At 42.7% G+C, this 19,441-nt stretch overlaps 2 protein-coding genes across 14 annotated transcripts in view; one reads left to right on the forward strand and one right to left on the reverse strand.

The window, feature by feature from the left end:
• Nucleotides 1-11,510, forward strand: part of aco1 (aconitase 1, soluble) — a 62,823-nt gene extending 51,313 nt beyond the window's left edge. Inside the window, exons 17-21 of the mRNA XM_067983563.1 lie at nt 945-1,087; nt 4,844-4,991; nt 6,293-6,415; nt 7,945-8,130; nt 11,054-11,510. Coding sequence (XP_067839664.1) covers nt 945-1,087; nt 4,844-4,991; nt 6,293-6,415; nt 7,945-8,130; nt 11,054-11,170 — 717 coding nt within the window. The 3' untranslated portion in view covers nt 11,171-11,510. The remainder of the gene's footprint in view (nt 1-944; nt 1,088-4,843; nt 4,992-6,292; nt 6,416-7,944; nt 8,131-11,053) is intronic.
• Nucleotides 1-19,441, reverse strand: part of LOC137321234 (antiviral innate immune response receptor RIG-I-like) — a 131,416-nt gene that overhangs the window by 25,092 nt on the left and 86,883 nt on the right. For 6 of the 13 annotated variants that reach the window (XR_010962754.1, XR_010962753.1, XR_010962752.1 and 3 more), the window contains exons 14-17: nt 19,218-19,366; nt 18,715-18,796; nt 17,280-17,450; nt 16,298-16,449 (exon numbers count right to left, since the gene is read on the reverse strand). Coding sequence is in view for 5 of the 13 variants with exons in the window: in XM_067983559.1 (XP_067839660.1) it covers nt 16,298-16,449; nt 17,280-17,450; nt 18,715-18,796; nt 19,218-19,366 (554 nt within the window). In the remaining 8 variants the exon portion in view is untranslated. The other 7 variants (XR_010962756.1, XR_010962749.1, XR_010962750.1 and 4 more) reach the window with 5 other exon arrangements.

Genomic DNA, 19,441 nt, shown 5'->3' on the forward strand with positions numbered 1-19,441 from the left:
AGGCAGGGCAGCAGGCCTCAACGTCTCCAGACTGGGGAAGAATTTGCCAGAGTTCCAGCTTCTGATTTGTTATCCAGTTGCCCCTGTTGGAAGACTGAATTTGTGGATGCCAAATGAGGACTTGGCGCAGATTGCCCACACCTTCCCCATGGCCCCCCGCCGCCCCCTCCCCCAGGTTGACTCACGTGTTGATGCTTACTGTTCAGCCAGATTCCCTGATCTTTGTGCTGCTCCAATTCTGGCCTCTTGTGCATCCATGATTTCCATTGCTCCTCCATTGGCGGCCGTGCCTTCAGCTGCCTAGGCTCCAAGCTCTGGAATTCCCTCCCTAAACCTTTCCGCCTCTCTACCTCTCTCCTCCTTTAAGACGCTCCTTAAAACCTATCTGTTTGATCAAGCTTTTGGTCACCTGTCCTAATATCTCCTTATGTGGCTCGGTGTCAAATTTTGTTTGATAAATCGTTCCTGTGAAGCTCCTTGGGATATTTTTGCTACGTTAAAGGTGCTATATAAATGCAAGTTGTTGTTGATACTTGAAGAACAGTTATTTGGATGAGGTAGCAAAGGGCTGTTGATCATTGAGGCCACCCATGTTTGAGTTGCTATCTTCAGGAGAGAATTGTAATGGGAGAACATCAGACGGGGGAGTGGATTCGACTTCATTAGAACAAACAATACTAGATGTCCTAATTCAAAATTCAGCAGATGTACAAATTGAGCTTGCATTGTAATATCCTTGACCCCCTAGCCTGGGGTACTGTCCTACTTTCTACCAGCAGCTATGTGGTATCTGTATGAAGTAGGAAGACGTGAACGGTAATAATGGATTATCTGTTTGTAACCACCACAGTCAAGCCTGGAGGGTGATTAATGCATCATAGATTACATGTAGATTTTTTTTTTATTTAAAAAAAACTGACCTTGTCCTTTTTGATTTCTTCCAGACTGTAGATCTTCAACCTCCTAAATCTATCATTGATGCCCATGTCCTTTTGAACCTGGGTGATTCAGTAACAACTGATCATATCTCTCCGGCAGGGAATATTGCGAGAAACAGCCCAGCGGCACGGTATTTAACTGCTCGAGGGTGAGCACAAGCCTTAAGAGTTTTTTCTAAATATTCACATTTACGCTGCGCCCTGCTGCAAATGGTTCATAATGGCACACTGATACCAAGCTTGGGATATGTGAATGTAATTGCTGATTTTTAAACTTTTTGTCACGAGGTAAAGCTTCTACTTGTATTTTTATATGGATAATTTTGAACATCTGTTGTGTGAAATGTCTCTACAACATTATAGAGGGCACTTACTTGTGATTTTCCTAGAAAAATGGGTGGAATTGTGGACTATGATCTCCAAAACACTGATAAAATTCTTGGAAAATACCTTAGTCGTCATAAGCCAGTGTTTCTAATTACAAATAAACAGAATTGCAGAATGGGATCCTCAAAACACTGAAAAATCCTGGAATCCCTATAATAAAAAAGCAGAAATTGACTTATTCATTTGCTGGAAATCAGTAGTGTGAACATTACATGATACTGACAACAATTTGCATTTATGTGACACCTTCAACATAGAAAACGTGCCAAGGTGCTTCACAGAGGTGTAAGGGGAAATAATGGACACTGAGCCAAAGAAAGCACTATTAGGAGGGGTGGCCAAAAGCTTGGTTGAAGAGTTGGATTTTAAAGAGGGTCTTAAAGTACGAGGGAGTGGCCGGGAGGTTTGGGAGCAAATTCCAGAATATGGGGCCTAAGCAGTTGAAAGCAAGGCAGCTCATGGGTGGGGGGATTTGCATAAGGCTAGAATCAGAGGAACAGAGAATTTGAGCGGAGGTGTTGTGCTGAAGGAAGTTAGAGATGGGGAGGGGTTTAAACATGATGAGAATTTTAAATTTGTGGGATATTGTGGGACCGGGAGCCAATGTAGGTCAGTGAGGACAGGGGTGATGGGTGAGCAGTACTTGGTGTGGGATAGAATACTGGCAGCAGAGCTTTGGATGAGCCAAAGCTTAAGGAGGATGGGGCACTGGCCAGGAGAGCATTGGAATAGTCAAGTCTGGAGATGGCAAGAAGACAGGGTTTGTGGCAGGACCCAAAGATGATGGCTTCGTTCTTCCCAGTGTCTAACTGGAAGAAATTGCAGCTCATCCAAGACAGAATGTCGGACAAGCAGTCTGACAATACAGAAGCAGTGGAGGATTTGTGAAATGTGATGGGGAGGTAGAGCTGGGTGTCATCAGCATACAGATAGAAGGTGACCCCTTGTCTGTGGATGATTTTGCCAAGGGGCAGCCTGCAGATGAGGAAGAGGAGGGGGCCAAGGATAGATGCTTGGTGGACTCCTGAGATTGTTAGGCGTGGGGAGAGATGCCATTGATAAAGATCCCCTGGCCACGGATAGGTTAAGGTGGAACCAAGCTGGACAGTAGAGGAGAGGCACTGAAGGAGGATGGTTTGGTCAGTTGTGTCAAAGACTGCAGAGAGGACGAAGAGGGATAATGCATCATGGTCATAGTCACAGCGAATATTGTTCATAATTAGGGCAGTTTTGGTGCTGTGGGATGGGCAGAATCCTGATTGGGAGGTTTCAAAGAGTTGAGAGAGATGTGCAAAGGTCTGGGAGGCAGCAAAATGTTCAAGGACTTTGTAGATGAAAGGGTGTTGGAAATGGAGCAGTAGAGTTTGTAAGGACAGAGATGTCGAGGATGTTTTTTTGAGGGGAGCGTGTTGATAATGGTTTTGAATGGGAGCATACAGTTCCCGAGGAGAATGAACCATTTGTAATCCCTGGTAGCTTTGGGGCCAGGAAGGGAAGTTGGATGGTCAGTTTAGTGGGAATGGGGTGAAGGGAGCAGGAGGTGGGTCTCGAGGACAAGATGAGCTTGGAGAGGGCATTGGAGAAGAGAGAGAGAAACTAGAAAAAGACAGGAGTTCAGGGCTAGGGCAGGAGGGCCTTTGGGGAGGAACGGTTGGGTGGGGAATGGGAGGAAGAGCAGAGGTAGCTGAACGGTTGATCATTACCTTGGTGACAAGGAAGTCTATGAGCTTCTTGTAATTAGAGGTGAGGATGGAGGAGCAGGGGAAAGGGGTTTAAGGAGACAGTTGGTAGTGGAGAAAAGAAGGCAGGGATTATCTTTCCTCTCCAGAATGCTCCTGGAATAGTGGGCAATTTTGGCAGAGTAGAGTTAAGTAGAGGAAGATGTGGTCCACTCAGATCTGGCAATGGTTGACTAAACCAGTTGTGTGTCCCTTGTAGGAGGAGGCTCATGTGGAGCATAAACATCGGCATGGACCTGTTGGGCCAAATGGTCTGTTTCTGTACTGTACATTCTTTACAATTCTTCGTAAAGATGGAGGCGGTACAAGGGGAATAACAGTGAAGGCTTCGCTGGAGACGAGGGAATCAGAGGTAGTGGTTGAGCAAATGGACCAGTGGTATCGTGGTGAATGGAAGGCCAAAGGCTAGGCAGTTGGGAGTTTGAAAGTGCAATTGTAAGAAACAAGAAGGAAGAGTTTTTTTTTGGGGGATGGATGCAGAAGAGGGGGTTGGTGGTGGGTAGTGGGATGTGAGAAATTAAAGGAAGTGGTTGGAGAGACCTTAGCACTAAAATAGAGAGGACATGGAAGATGGTGAGATTGAGTTGGTGGCTGTGAAAGTGAATAGAAGAGTTTATATGGAGGCTAAGGCTTAGGACAGAACAGATGTAAACTTAGACGAGAGTAGGCAAGGGGAGCTGGGGCGGGGATTGGAATCAGCAAGGATGAGTTGTCATTCAGAGGCTGAGGGAGGATATCTTTGAGAAACTTGGGATGAGGCGGGCAGGATGTGGATAACAAAGTTTTTAAAGGTGAGATGGAGTTGGGTGGAGATGCTTGAAGGAGGAGAAAGTGCTGGAAGAGTAAGGAGAAAAACCAAGGTGTGATTTGGAGATTATGGGCCAGGCCACCACTGGCGATTTGGGCAAGGCAGATGGAAAGTATAGCCGGGCAGGGAGACTTCGGAAAGGGCAAAGTGCCACCATCCTTGAGCCAAGTTTCAAACCAAGCCAAATTGTCAACACAATCATCCACAATAAGTCTGTCTTCGTGAGTGAATGGACATTCTGGAGGGAAATGCGGAGAGGGGCGATTGTTGATGCAGCGGCAGAGTCCAAGTGGGCAGTGGTGGGCAACGTGACTGGGACAGGGAGGAGGTTGGTTGAAGAGGTTTATCACCAGCAGGCATGGTGGGGAAAGGTTGATGAGAGAGGAGAATAACTAATCGAATAGTAAAATCTGGAGGGGGAAAATGGTTTTGACAGGCTACAAAACAAAGATAATATCCACGTAAGATAATGTTGCAAAATTCTTGAAGTAAAGGATGAGGCTTGCAACTTAATTTCTATCATTTACGGTTATTGGATTGGATTTAAGTGTTTGAATTGGTAGCTTATAGTAGGAATATTATACTGGTGCCTCCATTTGATGGCGTTAATTAGCACTGGAGCTGGAACCTATAGGTCCAGAGAAAACTGAGAACTACTGATTTTGTAAAACATCTGGTTAATCTCTAGCTTAAAACCAATATCTCCACAGAATGGCTAAGGTGATATTTGGTATAATTATTTGAAATGTTCCAAATGCAGGATGACTTGAGAGATTTGGGGTGGAGAGAATGAGGAGAGGAGTAGTGGGGATGGGGAAAAGACAAGAGGAAATATTAGGAACACATTGTACTGGTAATAATAAAATGGACCTGTGTGAATTTCTGGTGTTGTGTGCCTGTGACTGGAAATTTTGAACAACATGCTTGGCGTTGGCCCTTTATATTAAAAAAAAATGATTATTTCCCTTTAGTTTAACTCCGCGACAGTTCAACTCCTATGGATCCCGTAGAGGTAATGACGCAGTAATGGCGAGGGGGACATTTGCAAACATCCGTTTGTTCAATAAATTCCTAAGCAAGCAGGGACCGCAGACTATTCACTTCCCCACTGCAGAAACAGTAAGTGAGAAATCAAATGTTTCATATCACCAAGCCGCAGATTTGCCACGTATTGAGCCCCAATGAGCTATCACACGCTAAGATATGGGTTCACCTTGTGGCCCTCTACATATTGAATTCCTGTTTTCAGCCATACTCTCCTGAAGTGCCTTTATTAAACATGAAAGTAATCAAAAAGGCTATTGCATAAGTGGCAGCGATTAGGGATGGTTGCTGTTTTCGTTAAATGGTCCATCATTAATCTTTTTTGAGCCCTTCTGTACTTGAGCATACAGTGCACTGCGCAGCATTTGCATTTGAGTGATAATGAGGGTGATCTGAAGGATTACGTAGAAAGTACAGCACAGAAACAGGCCATTTGACCCATCTGCTCTATGCCGGTATTTAGGCTCCACACGAGCCCCCTCCCACCCTCCCTCATCTGATCCTACCGACATATCCTTCTATTTCTTTCTCCCTCGTACTCATCTAGCTTCCCCTTAAATGCATCTATGTTCGCTTCAGCTACTCCATGTGGTAGCGAGTTCCATATTCTAACCACTGGTAAAGAAGTTTGTCCTGAATTCCCTGTTGGGTTTATTAGTGACTATCTTATATTTATGGCCCCTAGTTTTGGTCTCCCCCACAAGTAGAAACATCTTCTCTACATCTACCCTAGCAAACTCTTTCATAATTTTAAAGACCTCTATCAGGTCACCCCTCAGTCTTTTTTCTGGAGAAAAGAGCCCAAGCCTGTTCAATCTTTCCTGATAGGTATAACATCTCAGTTCTGGTATCATCGTTGTAAATCTTTTTTGTACCTTCTCCAGTGCCACTATATCCTTTTTATAATATGGAGGTTAGAACTGTGCACAATACTCCAGGTGTGGTCTAACCAAGGTTCTGTACAAATTTAACGTAGCTCCTCTGCTTTTCAATTCCATCCCTCTAGAAATGAACCCCAGTGCTTTTGTTTGCTTTTTTTATGGCCGTATTAACCTGAGCCGCTACTTTTAGTGATTTGTGTATCTATAAAAGGATACATTTCATCATACGCTGCTCCTGTAACAACCAGACTGATGTAATATGTAATTGAAAAGAAAGTGGTCTCTCCCCTTAGCATACTGCTACTCCATCCCAAGTTCTGATCAGGTCGGATGTGAATAAAGTTAATTGTTTTTATTCAGTAACTGTAAAATATTTAAGATATTTACATTAAACTGCAGCTGAGAATATATTGAATTGAAAATAATTTGTTCCAGTACTAAGTCTCAGCTTAAAAAAAGAATTCTAAACTGCATATGTTTCTCCATTGGCGGCAGCTTGATGTATACGATGCTGCAGAACGCTATCAACGGAACTCTCATCCACTGATTATTTTGGCTGGTAAGGAATACGGATCAGGCAGTTCGAGAGACTGGGCAGCTAAGGGTCCCTACTTGCAGGTGAGTTGTTTGCACAGTGAAGAATATCTACAATCCCTGATTACTAAAGAATAACTAACTGGTAGTAATATAACCAGCAGCTGCTTTTTTTTAAAAAAAGGGTTTTTTTTTTCCATGCTATTTGTCACCAAAATTGATTCTCCTGGGAAGGCGGGTTTCTGGGTGTGAAGTGGTGTTATAGGGGGAGTTGGAGGGTGAGAGTTAGGGTAGTGCTGAAATGGCAGACAGGGACCCCTGGATTCCACAATGGTAGGTTTTTGATCTATAGCTTCCCAGAATGGCAGAGAAAAGGGTAACAATGATGTTCACATTTTTGTTTCACCTTTGGACCTCATTTCACATCTTCCGTCAGCGGAGCTCCCAGATTTGAACCGGTCTTCCTGTTAAAAGTTCTTGCTGTTTTAAATATTTCTTTGCGTGCTGTCATCAAACAAAACGCATGCCAAAAAATGTATGGAAGCATTGCGGCTGCGAGGAGTTTGCTAAATGGCAGCTATCAACATGAACAGTGATAAAACTAAACTGTGAACTATAAAAGAACTAACCTACTCCTTGAGCAGGTGTGTTTGAGCCACCTTGCTTGTGCAGGCAAACTCATACTTGCTTTGCACCCTTTCATCTTCTGAATCTTGGAGTGCCACCATGCACGTACTCACAGCACATGATGTGTGAAAGCCAGTCTGCTCTGCATGTGGAGTCAGTATGAGTAATACTTCTGTCAAACTGAGGAATCTGTTTGGATAACTATAAAGGCAGGATCAATCCACAGTGGATTCTGGGATAAAAACAGAAAATGCTGGAAAACATTTAGGTCAGGCTGCATCTGTGGAGAGAGAAACAGAGTTAATGTTTCAGGTCAGCGACCTTTCGTCAGAACCCAGTGATGTCACATGGTCACTGCGATGTGGATTCTTTATTGTTCCTACAGACTACAGTGACAGTCATCTTTGTACGGGAAATTCCATTGGCCATTTTGATAAGATCTCAGAATAGAAGTGTTCCGAATTGGGACAAATTATTGCACATTATTTTACCCCACAAGTAAATCCAATGTATATAGACATCAACAAAAAAATTACTTCAGAATTTAAAAGGCAGTGGAAATCTGGGAGGTCAAGTTTGGACAGTGTGATACTGTCATTTTGAAGTGGTAGGTGATCCCATTTTGTCTTCCCCTCTCAAACCCGTTAATACAAAATATTGAATGAGGGAAGGAGAGTTAAAGCAAGTTTAGAAATAAATTTATTCTCCTAGTAAATGATGAGTGAACTTCTTGAAGAGGTGGGCAGACACTATTATTTTGCGTCGGGTATAGGCTGATGGGGTTCATACCACCACTCGGGAGCTAGACTAAACCATCACTTGCCCCTGAATGTGTTAGGCGATTTTGCCAGATTCTGTGCTTCACTACGCATCATAACTCAGCTGACAATGCTCTGACGTGTTTTAGTTGCTTTAAAGAGTAAGTTTGTGAACCACATCCTGTAAATTGAATGAATTGAGTAACCCAGTCATGGTCGTCTTACCAGGGAATCAAAGCTGTCCTTGCTGAGAGCTATGAACGCATTCACCGCAGCAATCTCGTAGGGATGGGGATAATTCCACTGGAATATCTGCCAGGACAGACTGCTGACAGCTTGGAACTTACAGGTCGCGAGCGCTATACCATCACCATTCCCGATGTGCTGAAGCCCAGAATGAATGTGGAGGTTAAGGTAAATTTTCGATTTCTATTACTGTGAACAGTTGTGGTGATAAGTGCAATATAATATTTAGAAAACAGCCGACCAGACTAGAGTGCTCTGACATGTAAGTGGCCCTTGGATATGTGCAGTACTTTGGATTCTGTAAATGGGCGTGAGCAGTTTTGTATGAGCCCCTGAGCCAGAGTTCCAGGGGAAATCCAACTACGAACATTTAGACTCCTATTGCCTTTGTTTCTGACTCCCCCACCCTGCTGCTGCATTGTCTCCTTTTAGCGTCATCTGATTTTCTTTAAATCAGAGATTTACAGCACAGCAGGCAGTCATTTGGTCCATCGCACCTGCTCTCTGAAAGGTCCATTCCTCTGCCATTTCCAAATACCCCTCTCATTTTTCAAATCATTTATTCACTTTCTTTCTAAAAGCTATTATGGATTCTGAAATAAAAACAGAAAATGCTGGAAATACTCAGCAAGTCAGGCAGCATTTGTGGAGAATGAAACAGAGTTAATGTTTATGGATTCTGCTTTGATTACTGCTTCGGGTAGGGCAGATCACAATAACCCTCTGCATAATATATTGTTTCCCTAACCTCTTTGTTCTTTTGATAATCTTTCATTTATGCCTTATCGTTACTGACTAACCAACAAGTGGAAATATTTTTTCCCTATTTGCTTTATCAAAGCTCCACATAATTTTGAACACCTGTGTCCAATCTCCCCTTCTCATAATTAAAGCCTCACATCCCTGGTATCATCCTAGCGAATTTCATTTTTTTTATGGGCGTTGCTGGCAAGGCCGTGATTTATTGTCCATTCCGCATTGCCCATGAGAAAGTGATGGTGAGCCACCGCCTTTAACCGCTGCAGTTTGTGTGGTGAAGGTGCACCCACGATGGTGTTAGGTAGGGAGTTGCAGGATTTTGACCCAGCGATTAATGAAGGAACGGCGATATATGTCCAAGTCAGGATGGTGTGACTTGGAGGTGATGTTGTTCCCAAGCAGCTGCTGCCTTTGTCCTCCTAGGTGGTGGAGGTTACGGATTTGTGGGGTGCTGTCGAAGAAGCCTTGATGAGTTACTGCGTTGCTTCCTGTAGTTAATACGCACTACAGCCACAGTATGTTGTTGATGGAGGGGGCGGACATTAAACTAGCTAATGGGTTACCGATCGTGGACTGCTTTGTCCTGGGTGGTGTCGAGCTTCTTGAATGTTGTTGCAGCTGCATTAATCCAGGCAAGTGGAGAATATTCCATCACACTCCTGACTTGTGCCTTGTAGGTGGTAGAGAGGCATTTGGGGGTCAGAAGGTGAGCCACTCGCCGCAGAATACCCAGCCTCTGATCTGTGGCTGGTCCAGTTGCCTTTCTGGTCAGTGGTGACCCCAGGATGTTAATGGAGGGGTATTCAGCGATGGTAATGCCGTTGAATGTCATGGGGAGGTGGTAAGACTCTTCCGTGTTGGAGATGGTCTTGTGTGGCAGGAATGTTACTTGCCACTTATCAGCTCAAGCCTGGATGCGGTCCAGGTCTTGCTGCTTGCAGGCACAGACTGTTATGGAGCACAGGTCTTCAGTACATAGCCGGGATGTTGTCATGGCCCATAGGCTTTGCTGTGTCCAGTACACTCAACGGTTTCTAGATGTCACGCGGAATGAATTTAATTAGTTGAAGACTGGCTTCTGTGACGGTGGGGACCTCAGGAGGAGGCCGAGAAGGATCATCCGCTCGGCACTTCTGGCTGAAGATGGTTGCCAACACTTCAGCCTTGTCTTTTGCGCTCGTGTGCTGGGCTCCGCCATCATTGAGGATGGGGATGTTCATGGAGCCTCCTCATCCTGTTAATTACTCAATTCTCCACCATCATTCGCGACTGGTTGTGACAGGGCTGCAGAGGTTTCACTTGATCCATTGGTTGTGGAATCGTTCCCCTCTGTCTAAAGCATGCTGCTTTTTTTGTTTAGCATTGCATGTAGGCCTCTGTTGTAGCTTCACCAGGTTGGCACCTTACCTGGTGCTCCTTTTTCATTGAACTAGTACCCTTCCTAAAGTAGGCTGTCCAAAACAGGATGTAACATTTTAACCTTTTTAAAAAAGAAGTAGCAATGTTCCAAACTTGGAAGCGTTTTACCCTAACCACCATTCCCGCTCTCCCCCCCCCCCCCCCCCCCCCCACAACATAAAAAGATGGTTATCCAGTAAAAAAAAAATGGCAAATCAACTTCTCTTTTCAGAAAACTAATTGTCACTTTTGGGAGATAATTGTTGATGCAGTATTTGTTCGATAGTCTTCACAAAAATGTTCTGTGACCCACATGGTGTTTCACTTGGGATCGATAGTGAGAAATGAAAAATGGGCAAACAAGCATGTGTTGAAAGTTGAGGTTCAATTTTAATTGAGGCTGGTACTTGCCTATTCTTGTTAGGTATTAAGGGTTACCGAACCAAGGTGGGTAGGTGGAGTTAAGATTCAGATCAGCCATGATTTAATTGAATGGCAGAACAGGCTCGAAGGGCTGAATAGCCTACTCCTGTTCCTATGTTTCTATCTACTGGGAATTTACTGGTCCTGAACCAGCATTTCCTTAAGTTATTGTTTTTGAAAAACTGTACTTTCATTTTAATAGCAACAGTGCAGCCATACAGTGCAGTCTGGGATGCTATCCACTTTTTAATGCCATAATGTATTGCTTTTATTGGTACAGTGCTTGGGATTGACAATGTTGACTATATAAGTAATTAAACTTGCCCTCTCCTTTGTATTCATGTTTACCCTGTAACTTGTTTTCAAAAATATGACTGAACTTAAGATGCCAAGTAAATGGGGACAATGTCAATGTTTGGGCTGTGCTCTAACTACTTTTTTCAGTAAATGTTTTGTGTGCATGGATATGTGTACAAATATTTGAACAGAATTTCTTCTTTTGTTCCCCTAGCTTGACACAGGCAAGACCTTCGAAGCCACCATGAGGTTCGATACTGATGTAGAGCTCACCTATTTCCGCCATGGTGGTATTTTAAACTATATGATCCGAAAGATGTTATTAAATTAGCTGAACGTTTTTTTGGGGATGGGGGAGGATGATAAGAGTTTGATCATGTCAGAAACGCACAGATTTAAAGCACTAATTATCAAAAGTAAATTTTGATATAATCCTGTTTATTCCCGTCTAGTTGGAGCAGTGAAATTGTTCTGACTGGGTTTTATAATAGATAAAAGATTTATCAGTATCTTTGTAATACCCATTCTTGAGCTAATTTTTAACTACAATTCCTTAACATGACTTTTCAAAATATTTGCAAGCTATATTGTATGGTTTGGCTGTAATAATGAAATCTATTTTTGAAAACCAGCCACCTTTGCAATACTATTAAACATGAAGTATATGAAAACTCGTCAGCATTCTTTAATGTATAACATTTATTTTTTATATGATTCGCATTGCTTCCACAAAAACAACTGGTTTGTTTATTTTCCAAACAATTTGCTGTCTTGTTTTTATGTTTGCTGAATTAAGCTGTGAAGTATGTTGTGAAATAAGAAATTCCATTAATGTGGATTGCCAACTTTTTTTTTGGCAAGAGGAAAAGTTTGGAGATTAAGACTGTTAGGTACTGCTGCTCAGACCAGTGATTCGTTAGCTTTGGGTTGGAGATCTGAGTATGGAAGTGTAGTGCTTATGGTACTGGACTAGTAACTCAGAGGTCATCTGTGACTTGGAGGGGAACGTGCAGGTGGTGGTGTTCCCATGTGCCTACTGCTTTTGTCCTTCTAGGTGGTAGAGGTCGTAGGTTTGGGAGGTGCTGTCGAAGAAGCCTTCGCGAGTTGGTTCAAAGGGCAAGTGGTGAAATTGAATTCAATAAATGTAATAGGCCAGAACCAGGAAAAATACCATGAAAGGTTTATCATAAAAACCCAACTGGTTTACTAACGTGCTTCAGGGAATGAAGCCTATCCTGTCTGTGACTAATCCGCATTATGTGGTCAACTCTTAATGCCCTCTGACATAACCTTGTAAGCCACTCAGTTGTAAAAAAAATTGCTACATAACATGCAGCGGATCATGAAGTAGGCCAACCACCAACCAGCCTGTGTTGCCCACACATAGGAAAAGGCCCTTGACTCGAGCCCAGCCTTTCTGTTTGCTTAGCCCCATCTTCCTACCTACATTCAACAACAACTTGCATTTATCCAGTGCTTTTAACGTAGTAAAATGTCCTGAAGCGCTTCACAGGAGTGTTATCAAATAAAACTTGACACCGAGCCACATATTAGGACAGGTGACCAAAAGCTTGGTCTGAGAAGGTAGGGTTTTAAGGAGCGTCTTAAAGGAGGAGAGAGATTTAGGGAGGGAATTCCAGAGTTTAGCACCTAGGCAGCTGAAGGCACGGCCACCAATGGTGGAGCATGACAATCGGGGATGCGCAAGAGGCCAGAATTGGAGGAGCACAGAGATCTCTGAGGGTTGTAGGGCTGGAGGAGGTTACAGAGATAGGGAGTGGCGAGGCCACAGAGGGATTTGAAAACAAGGATGAGAATTTTAAAATCGAGGTGTTGCCAGATGGGGGAGTCAGTGTAGATCAGCGAGCACAGGGGGTGATGGGTAAACGGAACTTGGTACAAGTTAGGATATTCATCTGTTCTCTCTCCAAAGACACATCTGTCTTTTAAACCCATTTATAACATTTGCTTCAGTAGCCTGTCTGGTAACTTGCCCCATAGGGTAAGCTTTATAAATCTATGCTCCTGGGGTGAAGTTTTGTGCACCTCAGTAATTTGGATGCAGGGGTTAGCATGATCTGAAGGATTTTGTGTCCATTAGTTTTACAGGTACAGCTGGAGTAACTGGTGTTTTGTGAATTTTATCCCGCAAGTTGCCTGGAGCATGGAAAGATTTGGAGAAGTTGTACTAGGGCATTCAACAATCTAAAAGAGCTTACATTTATAGTCGCAAATTTCCTATAGGTGATTGCATCCTTCAGAAATCCTGATTTGAAAAATGACAGCCAACTCTGGATTTGAACTACTTCAGGCAGGGGATAGTGTTCCAAACAATGCCAATTCCACCTCACTAACATCTCCCATCTCTACCTCTACCTCAGCTCATCTGCTGCTGAAACCTTCATCCAGGCCTTTGTTACCTCTAGGCTCAACTATTCCAATGCTCTCTTATCCGGCCTCCTGCCTTGCACCCTCCGTAAACTTGAGCTCATCCAAAACTCTGTTGTCTGTATCCTAACTCACACTAAGTCCCGTTCACCCATCACCCCTGTGTTCGCTGACCTACATTGGCTCCTGGCCTCGATTTTAAAATTCTCATCTTTGTTTTCATATCCCTCCGTGGCCTTGCCCCTCCCAATCTCTGTCACCTCCTCCAGCCCTACAACCTTCTAAGATCTCTACAAGTGATGTTCTGTGTCAGATTAAATAAGATTAGATAGAACTGAAGAATTGGATGAAAATTTACCAATGACACCATAGGACCATAAGAGATAGGAGCAGGAGTAGGCCATTTCGGCCCCTCGAGCCTGCTCCGCCATTCAATGAGATTATGGCTGATCTGATTTTTACCTCAACTCCACTTTCCCACCTTTCCCCCATATCCTTTGACTCCCTTACTGATCAAAAATTTGTCTAACTCAGCCTTGAATGTATTCAATGACTCAGCCTCCACAGCTTTTTGGGGTAAAGAATTCCAAAGATTCACAACCCTCTGGGAGAAGAAATTCCTCCTTATTTCTGTCTTAAATGGGCGACCCCTTATTCTGAGACTATGCCCCCTAGTTTTAGATTCCCCCATGAGGGGGTAACATCCTCTCAGCATCTACCCTATCGAGTCCCCTCAGAATCTTGTATGTTTCAATAAGATCTCCTCTCATTCTTCTAAACTCCAATGAGTATAGACCCAACCTGTTCAATCTTTCCTCATAAGACAACCCTTCCATACCCAGAATCAACCTAGTAAACCTTCTCTGAACTGCCTCCAATGCAAGTATGTCCTTAAATAAGGGCACCAAAACTGTATGCAGTACTCCAGGTGTGGTCTCACCAGCACCCTGTACAGTTGTAGCATGACTTCCCTGTTTTTATACTCCATTCCCCCTAGAAATAAAAGCCAATATTCCGTTTGCCTTCCGGATTACCTGCCGCACCTGTATGTTGACTTTTTGTATTTCATGTACGAGGACACCCAGATCCCTCTGTGCCGCAGCATTTTGTAGTATTTCTCCATTCAAATAATTTTTTATTTTTCCTCCCAAAGTGGATGACTTCACATTTTCCCACATTATATTCCATCTGCCAAATTTTTGCCCATTCGCTTAACCTGTCAATATCCCTTTGCAGACACTTTGTGTCCTCATTGCAACTTGCTTTTCCACCTATCTTTGTATCATCAGCAAATTTGGCCACAAGACACTCTGTTCCTTCATCCAAGTCATTGATATATATTGTAAATAGTTGAGGCCCCAGCACTGAGCCCTGCGGCACACCACTAGTTACAGATTGCCATTTTGAAAATGATCCTTTTGTCCCGACTCTTTGTTTTCTGTTAGTTAGCTAATCCTCTATCCATGTCAGTATATTACCCCCAACACCATGAGCTCTTATCTTGTGCAGTAATCTTTTATGTGGAAATCCAAATATACTGCATCCATTGGTTCCCCTTTATCCACCCTGCCCGTTACTTCCTCAAAGAACTCCGTGTTGACTCTCCTTAATTGTATTATGAGTCTCCAAATGTCCTGCTAGTACTTCCTTAATAATTAGGCTCTGCAACTCATGTGAAGAAAAACACCAGCACTGGTCATTCAGTCCATGATTGTGTGTCAAAAACTCCTCAGGCAAAAGGTTAGCGTAAAGCAGACAAACTACCTTTCCCTTGAATATATCTTTGTATGAAAAGATATTAGAGCATGAAGCTCACCAAAGCATTTAGTAGGTCTTAAAGATTGGCAGGAATCATTATTTTCCAGCTGAACAGTAGGTGTGCGTTTGAGACAGGGTTCACAGACATATTATCTAATTGAACTACCTGTTGGGAACCAGTGACCTCAAGGATAGTTCATCTGCTAAGCCTCATTGTTAGCCTGTAATTTCAAAATTATAACAAACCTTCAGCTAAAGCAGTAGAAATTCAATTAGAGTATACTTGGAAGCCTGAAGTACGGTGCAATCTAAATCCTGAAGAGTTCTCTCGTCATAGATCTAGATCAATTCTCCATTGCCATAAGGATTTCTAATACCCTTTCCCAAACCTAGAGAACTCATCTGACTCCATTCAACAGCAACGCCGTTAAACAAAACTGCAGAAGGAAAATTTGCCACCTGTTCCTTAATCTAAATAGAAAATCACTGCTTTTGTTCAGCAACCAACTTTGCAGGACCACTTGGTTAGAGTACCACAGGCAACAACTACAGTGAACAGCTGAAGAACCAGAGGGAAGATGAGAACTTTTTGTGCGCAGCGAGTTGTTATGACCTGGAATGCACTGCCTGAAAGGGTGGTGGAAGCAGATTCAATAATAACTTTCAAAAAGGAATTGCATAAATACTTGAAAAAGAAAAATTTGCAGGGCTAAGGGGAAAGAGGTAGGGGAGTGGTATTAAGTGGATAGCTTTTTCAGCACAGGCACGATGGGCCGAATAGACTCGTTCTGTGCTGCATAATTCTGATAGTGAGTTTCACCTGTTCCCTTATGCATGTGTTAATCAACACAAGAAACATATATGTCAGCAACTGATAGCTGGACTAAGCTGAGCGAAGTCCTGTGACTTCCATAGTCAACAGCACAGATAATCTTATACAATGCTCTCCGTACTAAAGGCCAAAGGAGAGCGAAGATTTGGAAGGGCTGCTTGACAACTTTTTAAAAAATGGTCTGCTATTGCACCTGCTGTGTTCAGAGATCAATTTGTTGTGCAATGCACAAATTTTACAAATGAGCATTTTATTTTCACTAACAGTGATTCATGCACCAGTATTATTATTAAAGTACTGTTGATCCTTTTTAACCACCATCAGCCAGAGAGGGAGGCAAAAGGCTACACTTCCCATTCACTGCTTAAACAGGAGCAGTGGGCCACAAGGGTGTCTGCGCAGGAGCTCTAGGTGGAATAGAATATTCCCATTTAACTAAAAATTAAGTTCCAGTAGTCCATTACCAGATTTCATTATTACCTTCGTGGCAAATGTTGCCTGGTCCAATTGTTGTACTTCATGAATAGCTTGGTACATCATCTTCTCCTGTATATAATTGATCATTTCTTTCTCAATGTTCTCTTTCTTGCTGGTAATAAGGATGCACTTGCTACCTTGTGCTCTTCCACGGCCTGTAACAACAACAGCAACTTTCATTTATATAGTGCCTTTAACAGGAACAAAAAGAACCGTCATTTCAGATTCACTAAACACCAATTAGAGAATGTGAACTGCAATTACAATTGTCTTTTGCAGGTTGATTTAAAATGTTTAACCACACCATGTACAGACTGAATAATAACATTAATGATATTAATGGCGGTTGGTAGGTGTATCAGGCTGGCTGTGCAAAGTCCTTTATGTTCCACTGTCGATAATTCTAGTTGAATGGAGATGCAAGTCAGCTGACATACTACTCAACTGCATGGAACTAAGAATTAGCAACTGCAAAGCAGCATTTCTGTACACTTTATCAAGGAAGTTAAATTCCACAGGCAGCCTTAATTAGTGCATCATCAAGCTCTGCATGGAATTTACAGCACAGAAACAGGCCATTCAGCCCAACTGGTCTGAGGTGATGTTTAGACTCCACACGAGCCTCCTCCCACCCTACTTCATCTCACCCTATCTGCCTATCCTTCTATTCCTTTCTCCCTCATGTACTTATCTAGCTTCCCCTTAAATACATCTATGTAATTCACCTTAACCAGTCCCTGTGTTAGAAGTTCCACACATGTGCTAAGAGATCAGGGGGAAAATTTTCATCTGCACTGCCTCGGAGCAGAGTGAATCGCCTGCCCGACCTAGAACCCCCCGCCCCGCTCCCCAAAAACACTTTTTACATTCAGCCTCCATTAACCACACCTAAACATTACTGAAGCAATACATGACTTGTTACAAATAAGAGGACACTTAGGAGGAGGGATCAGTTTATCACACCTTACTTAGTCAATGATCTTACCTCTTGTTTGGATCATTTTTATAACGTTGCCCACATACTCGTACAACAGTACAAGGTTACACTTAGCAATGTCGATTCCTTCATCGGCAACAGATGTCGCTATAAGGATTTTGCTTCCAGAAGCATCTCTAAATGAAGTCAGTGCTTCTTTTTGTGAGGGTAGAGTCATTCCTGTAAAACACAATATATGCATTGCTAAAGCTATTTTTTTCCTTTAATACCTTGTACTGTGCTCAGTAAAAAGAAACAAAAAAGATATTTACAATAATACACTACCTATCTCTGCAACCTCCTCCAGCCCTACAACCCTCTGAGATCTCTGCGCTCCTCCAATTCTGGCCTTTTGCGCATCCCCCACGCTTTTCATCGCTCCACCATTGGACCATATGAAATAAAGCAATGTTCCAAAACGCCATAACATCAGCTGTCAAACTCTAGATATTTGTCACTTGGTTTATTTTTAGAGTACTGTATTTGCTATTTTTCCTGTCCCAGGTACTGCTCTAATGCCAGGGAGGGAATGGAAGATTTACAGGCCCTTCTGATCAGTGAGGTTACAACAAATGGAACATTCCACATTACAACACAGATTGCTTTGCTCAGCATTGGGTGATCTAACCGAGGTGTTTAAGATGATTAAAGGCGTTGATAGGGGAGATAGAGAGAAACTATTTCCTCTGGTGGGAGAGTCCAGAACAAGGGGGCAAAAACTTAAAATTAGAGCTAGGCCATTCAGGGGTGATGTCAGGAAGCACTTCTTCACACAAAGGGTAGTGGAAATCTGGAACTCTCTCCCCCAAAAAGCTGTTGAGACTGGGGGTCAATTGAAAATTGAAATTGATAGATTTTTGTTAAGCAAGGGTATTAAGGCGGGTAAATGGAGTTAAGAAACAGATCAGCCACGATCGAACTGAATGGTGGAACAGACTCGAGGGGCTGAATGTCCTACTCCTGTTCCTATGTTCAGAATGAAAGGGTGGAAGTAAATGCAGCCGAGAGTACTGTGTCCACGTTAGAAATACATAGAATCATACAGCACAGAAGGAGGCCATTTGGCCCATCGTGCCTGTGCCGGCTCTTTGAAAGAACTATCCAATTAGTTCCACTCCCCTTTTCACGTATATATCCAATTTGCTTTTGAAAGTTACTACCGAATCTGCTTCCACCACCCTTTCGTGCAGTGCATTTCAGATCATAGCAACTCGCTGCGTTTAAAAAAAAATTCTCCTCATCTGGTGTCTCTGGTTCTTTTTGCCAATTAACTTAAATCTGTGTCCTCTGGTTACTCTGCCACTGGAAACAGTTTCTCCTTATTTACTCTATCAAAACCCCTCATAAGTTCAACACCTCAAATTTAAATTTCATCATCTTTGTACTGAGCGTAGAGTTTTGTCACCACATTAAAAATCTCTAATTGCACAAAAGATAAAATTACCAGTGCTCTTGGATCGGCCCAACAACATTTCAGGTTGTAAGAATGCTAGTGCCTGGCTCTCTCTCAGCCACTTTCTCAATGCCTGTATAAAAAAAAGGAAAATAATGTACACTTTTAAACAATGCTTCAAATAAAAAGACTATCCTCCCCAAACTAAATACCATAAGCTAATTTGGATGGATTTCACTTTTTGCTGCATTTAATTGCAAATCTGATTTCAAGTAAGATTTTTTTAAAAATTCAAATATTTAAGAACATGTTTACTTTCTATAGCGAACATAATAAGGAACACAGGAACAGGAGGAGGCCATTCAGCCCCTCAAGCCTGTTCTGCCATTCAATTAGGTCATGGCTGATCTGTACCTTTTGTTAGACACCCTTACCTAACAAAAATAATACAATAACGACAAGGATTAGGAGTTTGCTCTTTTATTGTTTAACTTCTTCCATGCCCCCAATGTTAATATATGCATTCTCATAAATGCCACTAATAGGTAGCTTACATCTGCAAGAGCTCTGGTTCTGACAAACAGGATAGTTTTCGTGTTTGGGTTGCTGTTGTACTCCTCGCTCAGAACTCTCCTCACTTCACTCAGCTTGGGATTCTCGTTGGTTGGGTCAGCGTCTATTTTGAGCAGTTGCTGTTTTTTATCTGGAGGGGAACAGAACAAGAACGGGATTGAACTGAGGTAGCGAAAACAACAACGGGCGAGGAGCAATGCACAGT

Source organism: Heptranchias perlo, chromosome 4, assembly GCF_035084215.1.
Source record: "Heptranchias perlo isolate sHepPer1 chromosome 4, sHepPer1.hap1, whole genome shotgun sequence".
Lineage (NCBI taxonomy): Eukaryota > Metazoa > Chordata > Chondrichthyes > Hexanchiformes > Hexanchidae > Heptranchias > Heptranchias perlo.